The sequence below is a fragment of the Saccopteryx bilineata genome, chromosome 5 (genome assembly GCF_036850765.1).
Source record: "Saccopteryx bilineata isolate mSacBil1 chromosome 5, mSacBil1_pri_phased_curated, whole genome shotgun sequence".
NCBI classification, from domain to species: domain Eukaryota; kingdom Metazoa; phylum Chordata; class Mammalia; order Chiroptera; family Emballonuridae; genus Saccopteryx; species Saccopteryx bilineata.
Window position 1 is genome coordinate 71,287,014 of NC_089494.1, and position 16,508 is coordinate 71,303,521.

Here is a 16,508-nt window from a genome sequence, read left to right on the forward strand (position 1 = left end):
AGGGATTACTCTGTCTGCTATAGTCCCCATGTTCAAGGCATATGTGAGAAAGCAATCAATGAACGCCTAAAGTGCCGCAACAAAAAATTGATGTTTCTCATCTCTCTCCCTTCCTGTCTGTCTGTCCCTATCTGTCCCTCTCTCTGACTCTCTTTCTGTCTCTGTGAAAGAAAAAAAAATAAAAGAGAGTCACAATGTTGCTTGACCTGGTATAAACATTGACCGGAACGCTGAGTTCGCTGGTTCAAAAACCTGGGCTTGCTGGATCAAGGCAAGCAACTAATATAAAGTAACAAAATAAACTTGATGCTTCCCACTCCCCTGCCTTCCTTTCTCTAAAATCAATAAATAAAATATTTTTTAAAAATCACAATACAACTGTAAACCTACTTCTCTTTTTTCTATCCAATATTAGATATTTGGGTTAGTTCTACCTTTTTGTTATTATGAGTAATCTTATTATAATCATTTATGTACACGTTTCTTTGTAGAAATATGTTTCTTTTTTTCATGAGTAAGTACCTTGGACTGGAACTGCTTGGTCATCTGGTAATTCTGTGTTTAACTTTCTGAGGAACCAAAAAGTGACCAACCAATACACATCATAATATATTATCCTAAGATATTAGCATATTTTGCAAGAAAATGCTTGTTAATGTGGAAAATAATGACAATAGCAAAAACCTATTCATAGTTCCTTTTTTTTTTCAACTTGTACAAGAAGCTTTATTTGTCATAGTCAAAAACTGGAAACTCAAATGCTTATCAACAGATAGAGTGGATGGTATATGCATACAATGAACTGCTACTCAGCAAGAAAAAAGGACTGGCTTACTGATGCACACACATGAATAAATATCCAAATGATGACGAGTGAAAAACAAATAAAAAGTACATAAATGGTGTGTGTCCATTTATACATAATTCTAGAATATTCAAACGAATCTATAGTGACAACGCCAATCAGTGATTGCCTGGGACCAAGACGAATAGTTAGAGGAATTATAAAATAGAGCACAAGGAACCCTTTTGGGGTGATGGATATGTTCTGCCTTGATTAAAGGGGTTTCATGGATGTACACGTGTCACACGGTACAACTTTATTCCTAACTGTGTGTGGAGAAGTGTGTCATATTCATAGATGGATCTTGGCCTTGGTGGAAGTCTTTACAATGCAGAAATAGGCAAATATTACTACAAAATCAGGACTTGTTCTTGGACAGCTGGTTGTTAAACATTTACCAGCCCACTGCTAGCTATAACATACATGAACAACAGCTCATTGAAATTCTTAATTTTTAATTGTAAATTCTGAGAACAACTAGGCTAAAAACTTGCCTTTGTCAAGGTAGAAAATATTATCAGGGAGAAAAGAAAAAGAGACTTTCAGACACTACTCCTATCAAGAAAAACTTTTCTGCAGAGACATACTTGAGTTGCCACTATCATTCTCTCACAGGGCTTGGCTGTTGACACAGTCTTTCCCCCAAGACAAAGAGGGTTCAGCATTGACTCTTTAGTTCCTTCTTAAAAGATAATACAAGGGCTGCTATCTCCTCTAGCAAACACCAAGGATCCATCACCTTGCTTCCCACAGCAACTCATAACCAAAAACATAACTTTAAGGTACTGCTGGGAAAAGAACATACCAGTTTTCTATTATACATAATGGATTCCAATTCCGGCAATAAGATAAAAGGTTTATGACACAAAAATATATATTTTTATAAGGTGAGTCAATCACCAGAATACCCAAATATGATAATTTTACCAACTTCTTTGAGGCAATTAAGTATGGAATCAGTTTTAGAGCCATCCCCCTTTTCTGCTCTTCATTGTCAGACTGAGTTCTTTCTGTTTCATCTGCTGCGGTATCTGTACTGAAGTTCCAATATCTCAATAGTCCCCAGGAATGGAAAACACTTACAGCTTTTTTGCCTCCACAGCATAGAGGTCTGATCTCTTCTGGCTAAAAATGGGAATTTTCAGCCATCTTCCTCTGATGTATGTCTGAATACACGATAGTTTCTTCAGTCCCAGCTTTGGCAAGGACCTCCCCCCAAGGATTCACAACAGTGCTGTGTCCCTAGGCAACATAAGAGGCTTTGTCATCTCAGGCAGGAGATGTGGTGGCTACATACACCTGATTCTCAACAGCCCAGTTTCACTGAAGCAACTTCCAGTGATCTGGCCCAGTGTCAGATTAAAAGCTCCAGGGTACACCAAGAGCTGGCAGCCTCTCTGCAGTCGATTTGTGCAAGTTCTGCAAAATGGATGTAGCAGATGCCCAGGCCCGTTTTGCAGTAAGGGACTCAATGTTTTAGATTTTTGAAAAGTAATTTTTCCAGGAACATCAGTGTCAAACAGATGGAGCTTTCTGTGCTTTACCTGTCAAGCTCCATCAGCCCCAAACACAGCACAGGTATTATATCATTTCCCAGAATCCTCTTCAGGAATGGAACCTCCCATGAGATACATGTTGAACTCCTTTACTACTTCCGAAAGCTTCCATGTGCATTCACCAGGAATTTTCTCTGCTGATTCAGGGAAATTGTTCGGGCCAGATGGAGAATTAAAGCATTCTGGCAGAGAAACTCTGTTTGCTCCTTGTGTGGCTGCCTTCTGGACAAGGCCACAAGCTTGAGTGACATTATCTGATTTGATGGACAAAACCTGAAGTTGGACGAGGGCCAAGTGGAAAGTAGCAGTGCCCCCCCTCCACAGTTCCTTTTAATAATGCCAATTCTTTATTGGAAGTTTCACTATAATTGAGCATTGGGTGATAATCCATCTTATCTGAATTTTTTGGGACATAGCCCAAGATAATTGCAAGATTTTTAAAATGACCTCCACTTGGCAAAACCTTAGAGCAATGAGGTGCTGTTATGTAGGAACAGAACTAAGTGACAGGCTACAGTGTCATATGGTCTGCTTCCCACATGTAAGAAGATTCAGAATTTCTTTGGACTCCTGGCATGGGAGGGATAAAAAGCAGAGTAAAAAAGACCTTAAAACACAGTGGATCATTTGTCTTCCTGGTGCTGAGATTTACAAGTTCTTTATAAATTTTGGTTATTAACCCCTTATCAGACGCTATGTCAAATATGTTCTCCCATTGTGCAGTTTGTCTGTTTATTCTGTTCTTGTTGTCTTTAGCTGTGCAAAAGCTTTTTAGTTTGATATAGTCCCATTTGTTTATCCTGTCTTTTATTTCACTTCCCCGTGGAGATAAATCAGCAAATATATTACTCCGAGAGATGCCCGAGAGCTTACTGCCTATGTTTTCTTCTAAGATGCTTATGGTTTCACGGCCTACATTTAAGTCTTTTATTCATTTTGAGTTTATTTTTGTAAGTGGTGTAAGCTGGTGATCTAGTTTCATTTTTTTGCAGGTAGTTGTCCAATTTTCCCAACACCATTTGTTAAAGAGGTTGTCTTTACTCCATTGTATTTCCTTACCTCCTTTGTCAAATATCAGCTGTCCATAGAACTGTGGGTTTATTTCTGGGTTCTCTGTTCTGTTCCATTGATCTATATGCCTGTTCTTATGCCAGTACCAGGCTGTTTTGAGTACAATGGCCTTGTAGTATAACTTGATATCAGGAAGTGTGATACCTCCCACTTTATTCTTCTTTTTTAAGATTGCTGATGCTATACAATCCAATCCAAAAATGGGCAAAAGAGATGAATAGACACTTCTCCAAAGAGGACATACAGATGGCCAATAGGCATATGAAAAAATGCTCAACATCACTAATCATTAGAGAAATGCAAATTAAAACCACAATGAGATATCACCTCACACCAACCAGAATGGCGCTCATCAATAAAACAACACAGAATAAGTACTGGCGAGGATGTGGTGAAAAGGGAACCCTCCTGCACTGCTGGTGGGAATGCAGACTGGTGCAGCCACTGTGGAAAACAGTATGGAGATTCCTCAAAAAACTGAAAATCGAACTTCCTTTTGACCCAGCTATCCCACTTTTAGGAATATACCCCAAGGACACCATAGAACGGCTCCAAAATGAGAAATGCACCCCCATGTTTGTGGCAGCATTGTTCACAATAGCGAAGATCTGGAAACAGCCCAAGTGTCCGTCAGAGGATGAGTGGATTAAAAGGCTTTGGTACATATATACTATGGAATACTACTCAGCCATAAGAAATAATGACATCGGATCATTTACAATAACATGGATGGACCTTGATAACATTATATGGAGTGAAATAAGTAAATCAGAAAAAAAAACTAAGAACTATATGAATCCATACATAGAAGGGACATAAAAATGAGACTCAGAGACATGAACAAGAATGTGATGGCAACAGGGGTGGGGGGAGGGGGATGGGGTGAAGAAGGAGAGAGGGGTTGGGGGAGGGGAGGGGCACAAAGAAAACCAGATAGAAGGTGACAGAAGACAATTTAACTTTGGGGGAGGGGTATACAGCACAATCAAATGTCAAAATAATCTAGAGATGTTTTCTCTCAACATATGTACCCTGATTTATCAATGTCACTGCCTTAAATTTAATAAATAAATTTAAAAAAACACAGTGGATCAGAGACATCTGAAGGCAACTTATGGAGAAGAGGGAATACGAATCAAGAGAGTAGAGTCTGTATTCATAGAAACTTACCTGTGGCCAGCAAATAAATGGAAAAGCAAATAAATGTTGTCAGAAAGAGATCATGGATCTCTGTAAGCCAAATCTTCATTTTATCCTGCTGTTTAGGTTCTTATGTATCTTCTCATTAATAAACGAGTTAAATAAAATCTTTGACATGTACTTTTTTTATTCATATCAGAGTCATCTTTAAATTTTTTTTGGAAATTATCATTTTGCAAAAGACAATGATGTCACTCTGAAAATACTAAATAATAGAGAAAAAAAATGCCTGACCTGTGGTGGCACAGTGGATAGAATCTCAACCTGGAACGATGAGGTTGCTGGTTTGAAATCCCAGGTTTGCCCAATCAATGAACAACTAAAGTGAAGCAACTACAGTATCACTCCCCCCTCCCTCTCTCCCTAAAATTCGTAAATGAAATCTTTCTTTTTTCTTTGTGTGAGAGAGAAACAGACAGACAGACAGACAGAGTCAGATAAGAAGGGAAAAGATGAGATGAATCAACCTGTAGTTGAGGCACTTGAGTTGTTCATTGATTGCTTTCTTATATGTGCCTTGACTGGGGGGCTGTAGCCGAGCCAGTGAACCCTTGCTCAAGCCAATGACCCTGTGCTTAAGTTAGTGAGCCTGTGCTCAAATGGATGAGCCCATGCCCAAGCCAGCAACCTAAGGGTTTTGAACCCGAGTCCTCAGCATCCCAGGTCGATGCTCTATCCACTGTGCCACCACCTGGTTAGGCAATATAAATGAAATCTTAAAAAAGAATATTACCGGCCCTGGCCGGTTGGCTCAGCAGTAGAGCATCGGCCTGGCGTGCGGGGGACCCAGGTTCAATTCCCGGCCAGGGCACATAGGAGAAGCGCCCATTTGCTTCTCCAACCCCCCCTCCTTCCTCTCTGTCTCTCTCTTCCCCTCCCGCAGCCAAGGCTCCATTGGAGCAAAGATGGCCCGGGCGCTGGGGATGGCTCCTTGGCCTCTGCCCCAGGTGCTAGAGTGGCTCTGGTCGTGGCAAAGCGACGCCCCGGAGGGGCAGAGCATCGCCCCCTGTTGGGCAGAGCGTCGTCCCTGGTGGGCGTGCCGGGTGGATCCCGGTCGGGCGAATGCAGGAGTCTGTCTGACTGTCTTTCCCCGTTTCCAGCTTCAGAAAAATACAAAAAAAAAAGAATATTACCTTAGAATTATATATTTAGTAAAAATATTCTTCAAAATTGAAAGTGAGAGAGAGATACTTTTGCGCAAATTAAACTTGAGGGACTCAATAAGAGCAGACTCACTGTAAAGGAAATAATAAAAGGAGTTTTTCAAGCAAAAGGAAAGTAGGTAGATAGATTGATAGATAGGTAAAAAAAAATTTAGAAAGAAATAGAAAGCATAAAAATTTTGGGAAATGTGAGTAATGACTGTAACAATGTCTTTCAAAGTTTAAAATATTTACAAAATGAAAATATATGACAATAATAGCACAAAGAATTAAAGGGAAGAAATAAAAGTATGGTCATGTTCTAGCAATGTATAGACACTGGTACAAGTACTAATTTGTTTAGAATTTAATAAGTCACAAAAGCGTGTGGCAATTGCTGGGGCAACTACAAACAAAATAGTAACAAAATGTATAAAATGAAGTAATACAAGTAATGAATCCAAAAGAAGTCATATGTTTATTTATTTATTTTTACTCATTTATTTTGTTTATTCACTTTAGATAGGAGAGAGAGAGAGAGAGAGAGAAGGGGTAAGAGCAGAAAGCATCAACTTTCATATGTGCCTTGACCAGACAAGCCCAGGGTTTCAAAATGGCAACCTTAGCATTTCAGGTTGATGCTTTTTCCACTGCACCATCATAGGCCAAGCAAAAAGTCATAAATTTAAATCCAAATATTGTGTGTGTGATTGTCAGACTAAATACAAAAAACCTCAGTTATTTTCAATATTGAACATGATGTTACAAAAACATTAAAAATAAAACAATCAAAAAAGATATAACATGTAACCACCATCCAAATGAAAACCATTGTAGATATAATAGCATCAGACAAAGGGAACTTCAGCCAATCATTACTAGAAATTAAGAAGCCTATTTCATAATGATAAAAGGGACAATCTATTATAATGTAGCAATTATAAATTTTAGACATCCATTATATATCAGATAACCAAATAAAAATAAAAATATATAGCAAAAGTTAATAAGAATTAGGGAGAAACAGATTCATAATCAAATGAAAGAACTGTACACACCCTTCCTGGTAAATGACAGAAAAGAGCCAGACCAAAGAATTCAATAAAGGTGTATTTGGAATGACATGATTTATATTAAACTTGAGCTATTAAACATACATAAAACCTTGCATCTAACAACTAAATAGTGCACTTTATTTTCAACTACACAGAACAGTTATATTACATTTATTAATGCTGAGCTACAAAGAAGTTCCTTAAAATTAAATAATTAAAATTATGCCCAGTATATTATCTTAATGAAGAAAAATTAAATTAGAAATCAAAACAGCCCTGGCTGGTTGGCTCAGTGGTAGAGCATCGGCCTGGCGTGCAGAGGTCCCGGGTTCGATTCCCGGCCAGGGCACACAGGAAAGGCGCCATTCTGTCTCTCCACCCCTCCCCCTCTCCTTCCTCTCTGTCTCTCTCTTCCCCTCCTGCAGCCAAGACTCCATTGGAGCAAAGTTGGCCCGGGCGCTGAGGATGGCTCTGTGGCCTCTGCCTCAGGCACTAGAATGGCTCTGGTCGCGGCAGAGCAACGCCCCGGAGGGGCAGAGCATTGCCCCCTGGTGGGCGTGCCGGGTGGATCCCGGTCAGGCGCATGCGGGAGTCTGTCTGACTGTCTCTCCCCGTTTCCAGCTTCAGAAAAATACAAAAAAATAAAAATAAATAAAAAATAAATTAAAAAAATGTATCTTGAAAATTCCTCAAGTATTTTTAATGTTTTAGTAGAACTCTTCTAAATTTCTAATAAGATAAAAAGACATCAGGATAGAAATTAGAAAATATTTTTAATTGCATGGTAACAAAATAAAATTTAACTAAATTTGGAAATGATATTAAAGCTATGCTTAGAGAGAAATTTTTAGCCTAAGTGCATTTATTTAAAACAAAAACAAAATATAAAAATCAATTTCAATAATTTAGAAAATAATGGTAAATTAAAACCAAGAAAATAGGAAGAAGAAAATGATAAATATAACAAAAAGAAAAGGAAAGAAAAACAAAAGGACATATAGTAAGATTAAAAAAGCCAAAAGTTGCTTCTTTGAAAGATTGAATAAGTAAAAAAGAAGTCACAAAGTACAAATATTAGGAGTCAAAAGGAAGCCATTATTACAGAGTTTAAAAGATAATATAAAGTTATAAACAACTTTATGTTAATAAACCTGAAGTTTTATTTGAAATGGGCAAATTCTTTAAAATAATTTGTTATAGAAAATAAAACAAAAGGAAACACTGAATCTGAAAAGTCCTCAATTTATTAAAAAAATTAAAACATATAATTAAAAACTTCTACCCAAAAAACAACTCAGTCCCAAAGGCTTCACTAATTAATTATCCAAATAATTAGGAAAGATAACACCAATCCTAATCTCTACCCAAGAACAAAAAAAGAGAAATTCATTCCTAAATTGTATGAGTTTAGCATAATCATTTTTTTTTAATTTTAAAAAGATTTTATTTATTTATTTTAGAGAGGAGAGAAAGAAAAATAGGAGAGAGAGAGAAGGGGGAGGAGCAGGAAGCATCAACTCCCATATGTGCCTTGACCAGGCAAGCCCAGGGTTTTGAACCAGTGACCTCAGCATTCCAGGTTGACGCTTGATCCACTGCACCATTGCAGATTAGGCCTAATGTAATTTTATGATCAAATCCTAATAAGCCCTTTAAAAGAAAAATTATAAGCTAAATTCTTTCATGAACATACATGCAATCTGAAATAAAATATTAAAACAACCCAAAATACAAAAAAAAGAAAAAAATTTATTAACCCTATATCTGTTAAAGAAGCTAATTAATATCTTAAATTAAAACTTTTTGCATTAGGAAGACTCAAATTCCAGGTGGATTTATTTGTGAATTTTATCAATACTTGTAGAAGAAACCATTACACTCTTACAGAAATTCTTTTCAGAATAAACATGTCCTAATTTGTTTTACAAGTGTAGCATTATCCTGATACCAAAATCTGACAAATTTGACAGAAAGAGCACAAAAAAATGTGAAAAATTTTACAGAAAGAGCATAAAATATAGGAGAAGAAATATTGAGGGAAACACTTTGTAAAGTATATGATTGTCTTGTAAACTGTATACCTAAAATCAATACAAAATAAAATTGACAGAAAAGAGAGATACATAAAGAAGACATGAAAGAAAATTTAGAAATTTCAGCATCTAACTTTCAGAAATTTAAGATGGAGAGAATAAAATATAAAAGAAAATATTGTAATGTAAAAACTGAGAATTTCCCTCAAATTTTCTGAATTAGTTATTAATAAATATATGAATCTTTAAATTATATTTGCATACAGTTTGAGTCTAGTTAATAAACATAATTTTATAACTAGACTAAAAATATTTAAAAACAGAACAATCTAAGATACTCTATTAAAAATATTGCTGAAATCAAGGCTTTGTTAATTATAGTTTTTTTAATAGAATTCCTCGTGTATTTCAGGAAAAGAAATAGAACACAAAATAAAGAAGTAGGCAGAAAAAGCAAATTTGAGGAAAAAATTCATTAATATGTAAATCTAAATAAGTACTGCTTATATGAATTTACAATAATGATACTTTTTAATTTGTTGGATGTCAGACAAGGTAGAATTAAAACAGTGGACAAAAAATGTAAGAGGTGGGCAATGATATGTAATTATTTTAGGAAATGTTATTGTTGCAGATAATGATACAATTATCAATTATAATTCACTAATTATGTATGCATATTAAAATCTCAGAGTAATTACTTGCAGAAAGGAGCAAGACAAAGGAAAGAAAGAAAAAAGGAAGATGGTGGGTATTTTGCCAACCAGTATTGATTGTGGAAAGAAAATATAGATAAAATTAATGCAAAAGAGAACAAGAAGCAGAGAACAAAGAAAAATAACTTGAAAAGAAAAGCATGAAATAAGCTGATAAACATAAAAAAAATATATATATTTGTGCATAAAATAAATGTGAGTAGATTAAGATAGGCTATTAATAAAAATGTCAGTTTGTATTTTTTAATGTTTATTTTATTGATTTTAGAGAGAAGAAGAGAGAGACAGGAATATCTGTTTCTGTCTGAGCTAAGACCAGGGATCAAACCGGCAACCTCAGCACTTTGGGACAACACTAACCAATGGGCCATCCAGCCAGGGCTCAGTTTGGATTTTTTTTAATCGAGGCATATTCTTTTAAAAACATATAGCAAAAGGTAAGAACTCATATATCCTTAAAAATAAAGAAATGGGAAAATGAGATCTCTGTAAAATATTAGGAAAAGAAGGGCAATGCATCCTATTACTCTCAGATTAATTTGGGACAGAGATATCCGATTTTACTGCTTATTCTATTGCTCAAGAACAATTAATTACTGCTCATTGCTAACAGAACATGTTCCAGACTCTTTAGCATGACTTTCAAGGTTCTTCGCATCTGGCTAAACCTTCCTTTGGACAGTTAAGTTCATCTTTGCTCTCTTAGCTGCTACCACAAAGCTTATTAAATTGTAAACACTTAAACATTTCTTCAGTTCAGATAAAAAAAAAACACCCCACTATCCATGCATCATCTATAACATGTATTTGCATAATGTCCTCTTCACCTTTTTCGTAGGTAGTTGTTTTTCTTTGAAAAAGAGTGGGAAAACATGTTTCTATTGTGTATTTAATATATTGACAACTAAGCAAAATTTCTTTCTCTCTAATCTTTTTCTTTCTCCTTACCCCACCATTTCTGTAGATATTAACAGCAAAAGACTTCTTTTTCCAGAAGATAATTTATAAGGCAAGCTCTCCCATTTCTTATACCACCCTCTCTTTCTCTACTCCCCGCTGTGGGGCTCCCCTCTTTCTTCTCCTCTCCATTTTATTCCTTCCCTTAATTTCTTTGCTCCTCTATTTTCTCTGTAAATTATTTTGTATTATACAGCAATCAGGGAAACAAATGATGATGAGAGCTGTTCAGTAACAGAGAAGGGGAATCTCTTCTGTTTAGATTTGTGACTTGATAATATAAATTGAATATTTGCTTTATGGTGGCAAATGTGAGCTGCTTTCCCATTGGTCCAGAGTAGTGGTTATTATACAACAAGGCACATAGGATTCCCCTGGAAATCCACACGTTTCTGAAACTAGCCCCATATTTATCTCACACAGTACATACTAGGAGTGGCTGTGCTACCATGTGTGATATGTAAGTGTAACTTGAAAAGCTCTCTAAATCATTCTTATGGAATCCCTTCTCTACCAACTATAGTCCTAGAATAGAACCCTTGATATAAATGTATCAATGTCATACTACAAGACAAACATTTCCAAAGTTGTTATATTGGGAACCTCATTTTGTGCATGATGAGTTATACGAGTTATGTAATGTATCTCTGAAGGGAACAGATTCATTTTCTATACAATATTTCTTTTCCTGTTAGGCAAAGACATCCTAACTCATTGACTTTTATTATTTGGTATGAATCAACACAAATTAGAGTCTTAAAAAAAGTAGATGTGTCCTGGCTGGATAGCTCAGCTGATTGTAGCCTCATCTGGAAGCACAGAGGTTGCCCTTTTGATTCTGGTCAGGGCACATACAGGAACAGATCAAAGTTCCTGTCTCTCCCTTGTCCCTCCTTTTCTCTCTCTAAAATCAATAAAATAAACATTTAAAATGTAGCTGCTTAAGATTCATCCCCAGAAATATAAATTCAGGAGGTCTGATTTTGATCCAAGCATTGGCATTTTTAAAGCTTCTCAGATAATTTGAATACGCATTCTGGATTGAGAAACATTTCATAAACTTCTCATAATTAAATGGGAAAACCCAAATCTGTGTCATTTTGTTTATGTATTATGAAGTCTTGAGGTCTAGGCTCACTTAGAACCTTGCCAAGGAAACTGTAGAAATGAATAGACTCTAAGGACTTTTTTAATGATGACACTAGATTATTAGGGGTTAAAGTACACAAATTTATTTTCTCCAGATTATAATAAATAAGAAATTTGGTAAACAAAAAAGAAACTGAATATCCTGAATGAAAAATCATGAGGGCCCAAAGAAGAGATGAAATAGAAGATCAAGAATACATAGGGAAAGCCTGACCAGTGATGGCACCATGGATAGACTGTCAACCTGGGATACTGAGAACCCAGATTCAAAACTCCGAGGTTACCAGCTTGAGTGTGAAATCACGGGTTGAGCATAGGATCATCAACATGATCCCATAGTCACTGGCTTGAAGCCCCAGGTCGTTGGCTTGAGTAAGGGGTAACTGGCTGGGCTGAAGCTCCCCAGTCAAGGCACATATGAAAAGCAGTCAATGAAAAATTAAAGTGATGCAACTATGAGTTGATGCTTCTCATCTCTCTCTCTTCCTGTCTCTCTCTCTCTTTCTCTCTCTCTCTCACCATACACACATGTGCGCGCGTGCACACACACACACACACAGAGGAAAAAACTAAAATGAAAAAAAGAAAACACAAAACAAAACAATAGGTAGAGGGGAAGGAGAAAGGATGCACAACTTAAAATGTTAGTCAATTTTTTATTAATTTTTATAACTTTCCACTATCCAATACCATATCTAGGTTTTTGGCCAATATTAAAACTAGATATCCAGTACACTCTTCTTCATTAATTTCCATTCCATGAAAAAATTTAAAGATGAATTATTATATTTTGTGTGTGTTCTTTACATTAATTTTTTCTGATAAATCATTTTTACATAATAGAAATTTACCTTTTAATGGCATTTTAAAGATAGAAACAAAGACAGAACAATTAAATACAAAAACAAAAGCAAAACCTTTATTCTTTTGGGTTGATTGTAATGTGGTTTACCGTTCTTAATGGTAACAGCATTTTCCTGCATGCATTTCACCAACACACTACAAGTCAGTAGTTTTAGCATAAAGAATCTATATATAATGTTGCTTGTGAAAGAAATACAAAATGCTTTGCTGTAACTGGTAATATAATTTCACTACCGGGTTCTGTGGGGGGGAAAAAAAGCTTGGATCTCATATCCTATCTGATATAGTTTTAATGCCAGGTGGGTCAATAAGAATAAGATCTATCTTTATAAACAAACACTGCAAAAGACTGATGACTTAATTAATATAAAGACTAGGTGGAAACATCTAATTCAAGCAATGCCAAGAATTATCAACTGATCTTTCCTTATACCTTTCATTGATAAGGCATTACTATTTGAAAGCAAATAAACATTGGACTCAGTCTGATATTTGTTTCACATTGAATTGTGTGCCAAGTTCACAGTACTAATAAGAAAGCAGAAACCTACACTGCATCTTAGTCCTTGTTTCTTATTTTGTGAAGTGCTTTCATTTAAAAGTGCTAGGAACAGAAACTAACCATAGTGACTGTGACATCAACCTGAAGGTACTTTTAATTTCTCATTTTATGTACAAAAGGCTGAAAAATAAAATCAAATGAACTTTTTACAGTATTTATATTTTCTTAGAAAACTCATCATATATTTTCAACAGATTGAAGCGGCTTGCACAGTTGGGCTTATACAGTTGGGCTTTTTAACCGTAGAGTGTTCAATCAAGACTGGAAGAATAAAAAGCAAGAAGTTCTTCTTTGCTGCAACCTATTGCTTCATGATGTGAAGAATGAGGTCTTGGTAAAACAATTGGTTTCACTTTACCACTGACATATGGCTTCCCACATTAGACTGAGGAACAGTGGAAGGAGTAAGATATAGCAGCATAGGCGAGATAAACATGCAGCAGTGACAGCTTCAAACTATAGTGGAACCAATTACATCATATTACCTGTTGAAAGCTTGCAAACTATACTTACTGTGGTACATATTTGATGCAATAAATACTGTGCTTAAGTAATCATTTTTGTTTGCTCAAACATGCACCACTGGGTAAAATTACTATTTACAAAGCAGACATTTTATTTTTAAATTGACATATACTATGTCAACCTTACCAAGAGCAGAAAATGGCTAAACAATACTGCAGGAAAAAACAGAATCAACTTTATAAAGTGGCGGTGAGGGATGCTTTTTGGTCAATTCAGGTTCTTAGAAAGGACTGATAGAATGTTTTTATTTTATGCCAAAGGACACTTATCAAAAATGTTATAGTCATGCTGCCAGGACTCTGAATGACTATGTAATGGTGTGTGTGTATACATATATATGTATATACACGCACATATACATATATACATATATACATGTACATATAATGAATTATGTAAAAATAAAACAATTCTTTAATGCTTATGAATTCTGTGAAACATTTACAGGCACATTAAAATTTTTCTGGATGAGACACCTTAAAAACATGAATAGCTATTTAAGCACCTCAAATATCTAAAAACATCCTGAAACAAGAAGTAAACTCTTCCTTTTTGTGATGTGATTTTTTTCATGTGTAAATGAGAAGTGCAGCATGCCTTCATTTAAAATACATCGTTATACAATAGAGAAATGTAAAGATTCCCTACTTTTACTCCCTCTCCCCAAACATAAACCCATTTACAAAAATAGTCACATATAATAGTAAACAACCTGTGAATTAAAACAAAAAAGCGATAAATTCACAGCATACATTTTGTAAAAATATGGCAGGTGTGGCAGTTAAACATAAACAGTGGTGACAATCAGTATTATCAAGTGTTACGTGTTGAATTTACCTAAAAATTTAACTTCCCTTCCCCCTTTACATTGGTTCCTATAGTCTGAGTAGCCATTACATCTCTGCTCTTCAGCAGTGTCAGCTGGTTGTGGAAACAGAGACCTCCTGTCAATGCTGATTTTCTGGTTTACTGAGTTCCAGCTTGCTGACCAGAGGTCCCCGTCATGGTTATAGGCACTGACCTTAAGTATACATTTGTAAAAACAGTCAGTTTGGCATAGACCTCCTGTGGAAGTCCTGTTGACACTAATCCATCATCAACACAGGCTTTAAACAAGTGATCACAAAATGAAATCTTTTTTCTTTTTTTTTTTTTTTTTTACTTTTTACTTTCCCTGATATCTTTCCCTTTGTCTTCCTTTTCTGATTTGTCTTTTTCAAATTTTTCTTTTTCCGGTTTGGTCACACTATCATACGAAGGTGGAGAAGTGGTAGAAGGTGTCCCATCGGTTTTCTCTGGAGTTGAATTCTCATTTAGTTTATCAATAAGGATATCTTCTTTGATAGGTGTCCCATCACCTTCTTTGTCTTTGTCTTTCTTATATATAGATGAAACCTTTTTAACTTTTTGCTTCAAGAGGTAGCGTCTGTAAGCCCTCTGAATAACGACAGCAGACACCTCCTCTTGCTTGCGTTTCAAAGTGGTTGTGATGGGCTCGTAGGAGACTTTGGATGGGTTGGATGCCATGAATCGCTCTTCCATCTGTATTCGAAGGGCATCCATCTCTCCACTCTCACCCAAAACACGCTTCGTAAAGGCAAATAAAATGTCGAGGCAGTGGATCCGGTCACCACTGACCATGGGCAGATCCATGGCAATGAGCTGGACTTTGTTTGGTTTTGCTATGAGAAGAGGAGGATCCAGGGCAGCTGCAAAATCAGAGAGTTTGGAGAACTCTATAAACTGGGTGGCATCGGGATCAAACTTCTCCCAAACCTCGTAGAACATCTCAAAGTCATCCTCACTCAGGGGCTCGGCACTTTCTTCAGTCGCAACACTGAAGTTCTCCAGGATGACAGCGATGTACATGTTCACCACAACCAGAAATGAGATGATGATGTAACTGACAAAGAAGAAAATCCCAACAGATGGGTTCCCGCAGTCTCCCTTAACTGAGCTTCCAGGGTGATCTTTCTCAGGGTCGCAGTCTGGAGGTCCACTATTAAGAATAGGTGCTAACAATCCGTCCCAGCCGGCAGAGGTGGTAATCTGGAACAGGCAGATCATGCTGTTGCCAAAGGTTTCAAAGTTGAACATGTCATCAATTCCAACTTCCCTCTTAACATAGGCAAAGTTGGACATCCCAAAGATGGCGTAGATGAACATGACCAGGAAGAGCAGGAGGCCGATGTTAAACAGCGCAGGAAGGGACATCATCAGAGCAAAGAGCAGCGTGCGGATCCCCTTGGCCCCTTTGATCAGACGTAGGATTCGGCCAATCCTGGCAAGACGGATCACTCGGAACAGGGTGGGGGACACAAAATATTTTTCTATCAGCTCAGCCAGAAACATGCCTGTGAAAAACCAAGAGACAACGACAAAAATAGTGTTATATGTAACAGAAACAAATAAAAATTTACATGGCTCAGATAAACATTCAATAGTTTTACAAAATGTGGACATTAGAATTAGGTATACACATACATTTATACACACAGATACATGCATACACAAACAATCCACAATATTGTTCAGCAAAATAAAACTGGTATGTTTGGTGCTATAACATTAACACCTTTTTACTAACTGAGGTGTTAATAGCCAGTTTTCCTTGTTCAAGAAAAATATCTATCAAAAGCAATACCGAAAGTTTAAATATGTCACAAGTATGCCGCAGCCAGCGCAGAAATGGATTTATATTTCTAAAATACTAGTTCTGGTATTTGCATAAGAACTAATGGATAAAGCATGTGATTTTGATCAGAAAAACGAGAGTTTTTATTCTTCTGAGCTGATTGTGATCCATTTTATTTGGAAGGTAATAGAATGGTGTG

The 16,508-nt window shown here is 36.3% G+C and overlaps 1 protein-coding gene and 1 pseudogene across 3 annotated transcripts in view; both read right to left on the reverse strand.

The window, feature by feature from the left end:
• Positions 1-1,923: 1,923 nt before the first annotated feature.
• LOC136306499 (omega-amidase NIT2 pseudogene) lies at positions 1,924-13,570 on the reverse strand (annotated as a pseudogene).
• The window catches only part of LOC136337578 (sodium channel protein type 2 subunit alpha), a 160,743-nt gene continuing 157,290 nt past the window's right edge, over positions 13,056-16,508 (reverse strand). For all 3 annotated transcript variants that reach the window (XM_066278965.1, XM_066278966.1, XM_066278967.1), the window contains one exon: positions 13,056-16,028. In XM_066278965.1, the coding sequence (XP_066135062.1) occupies positions 14,833-16,028 (1,196 nt within the window). In that variant the 3' untranslated portion in view covers positions 13,056-14,832. The remainder of the gene's footprint in view (positions 16,029-16,508) is intronic.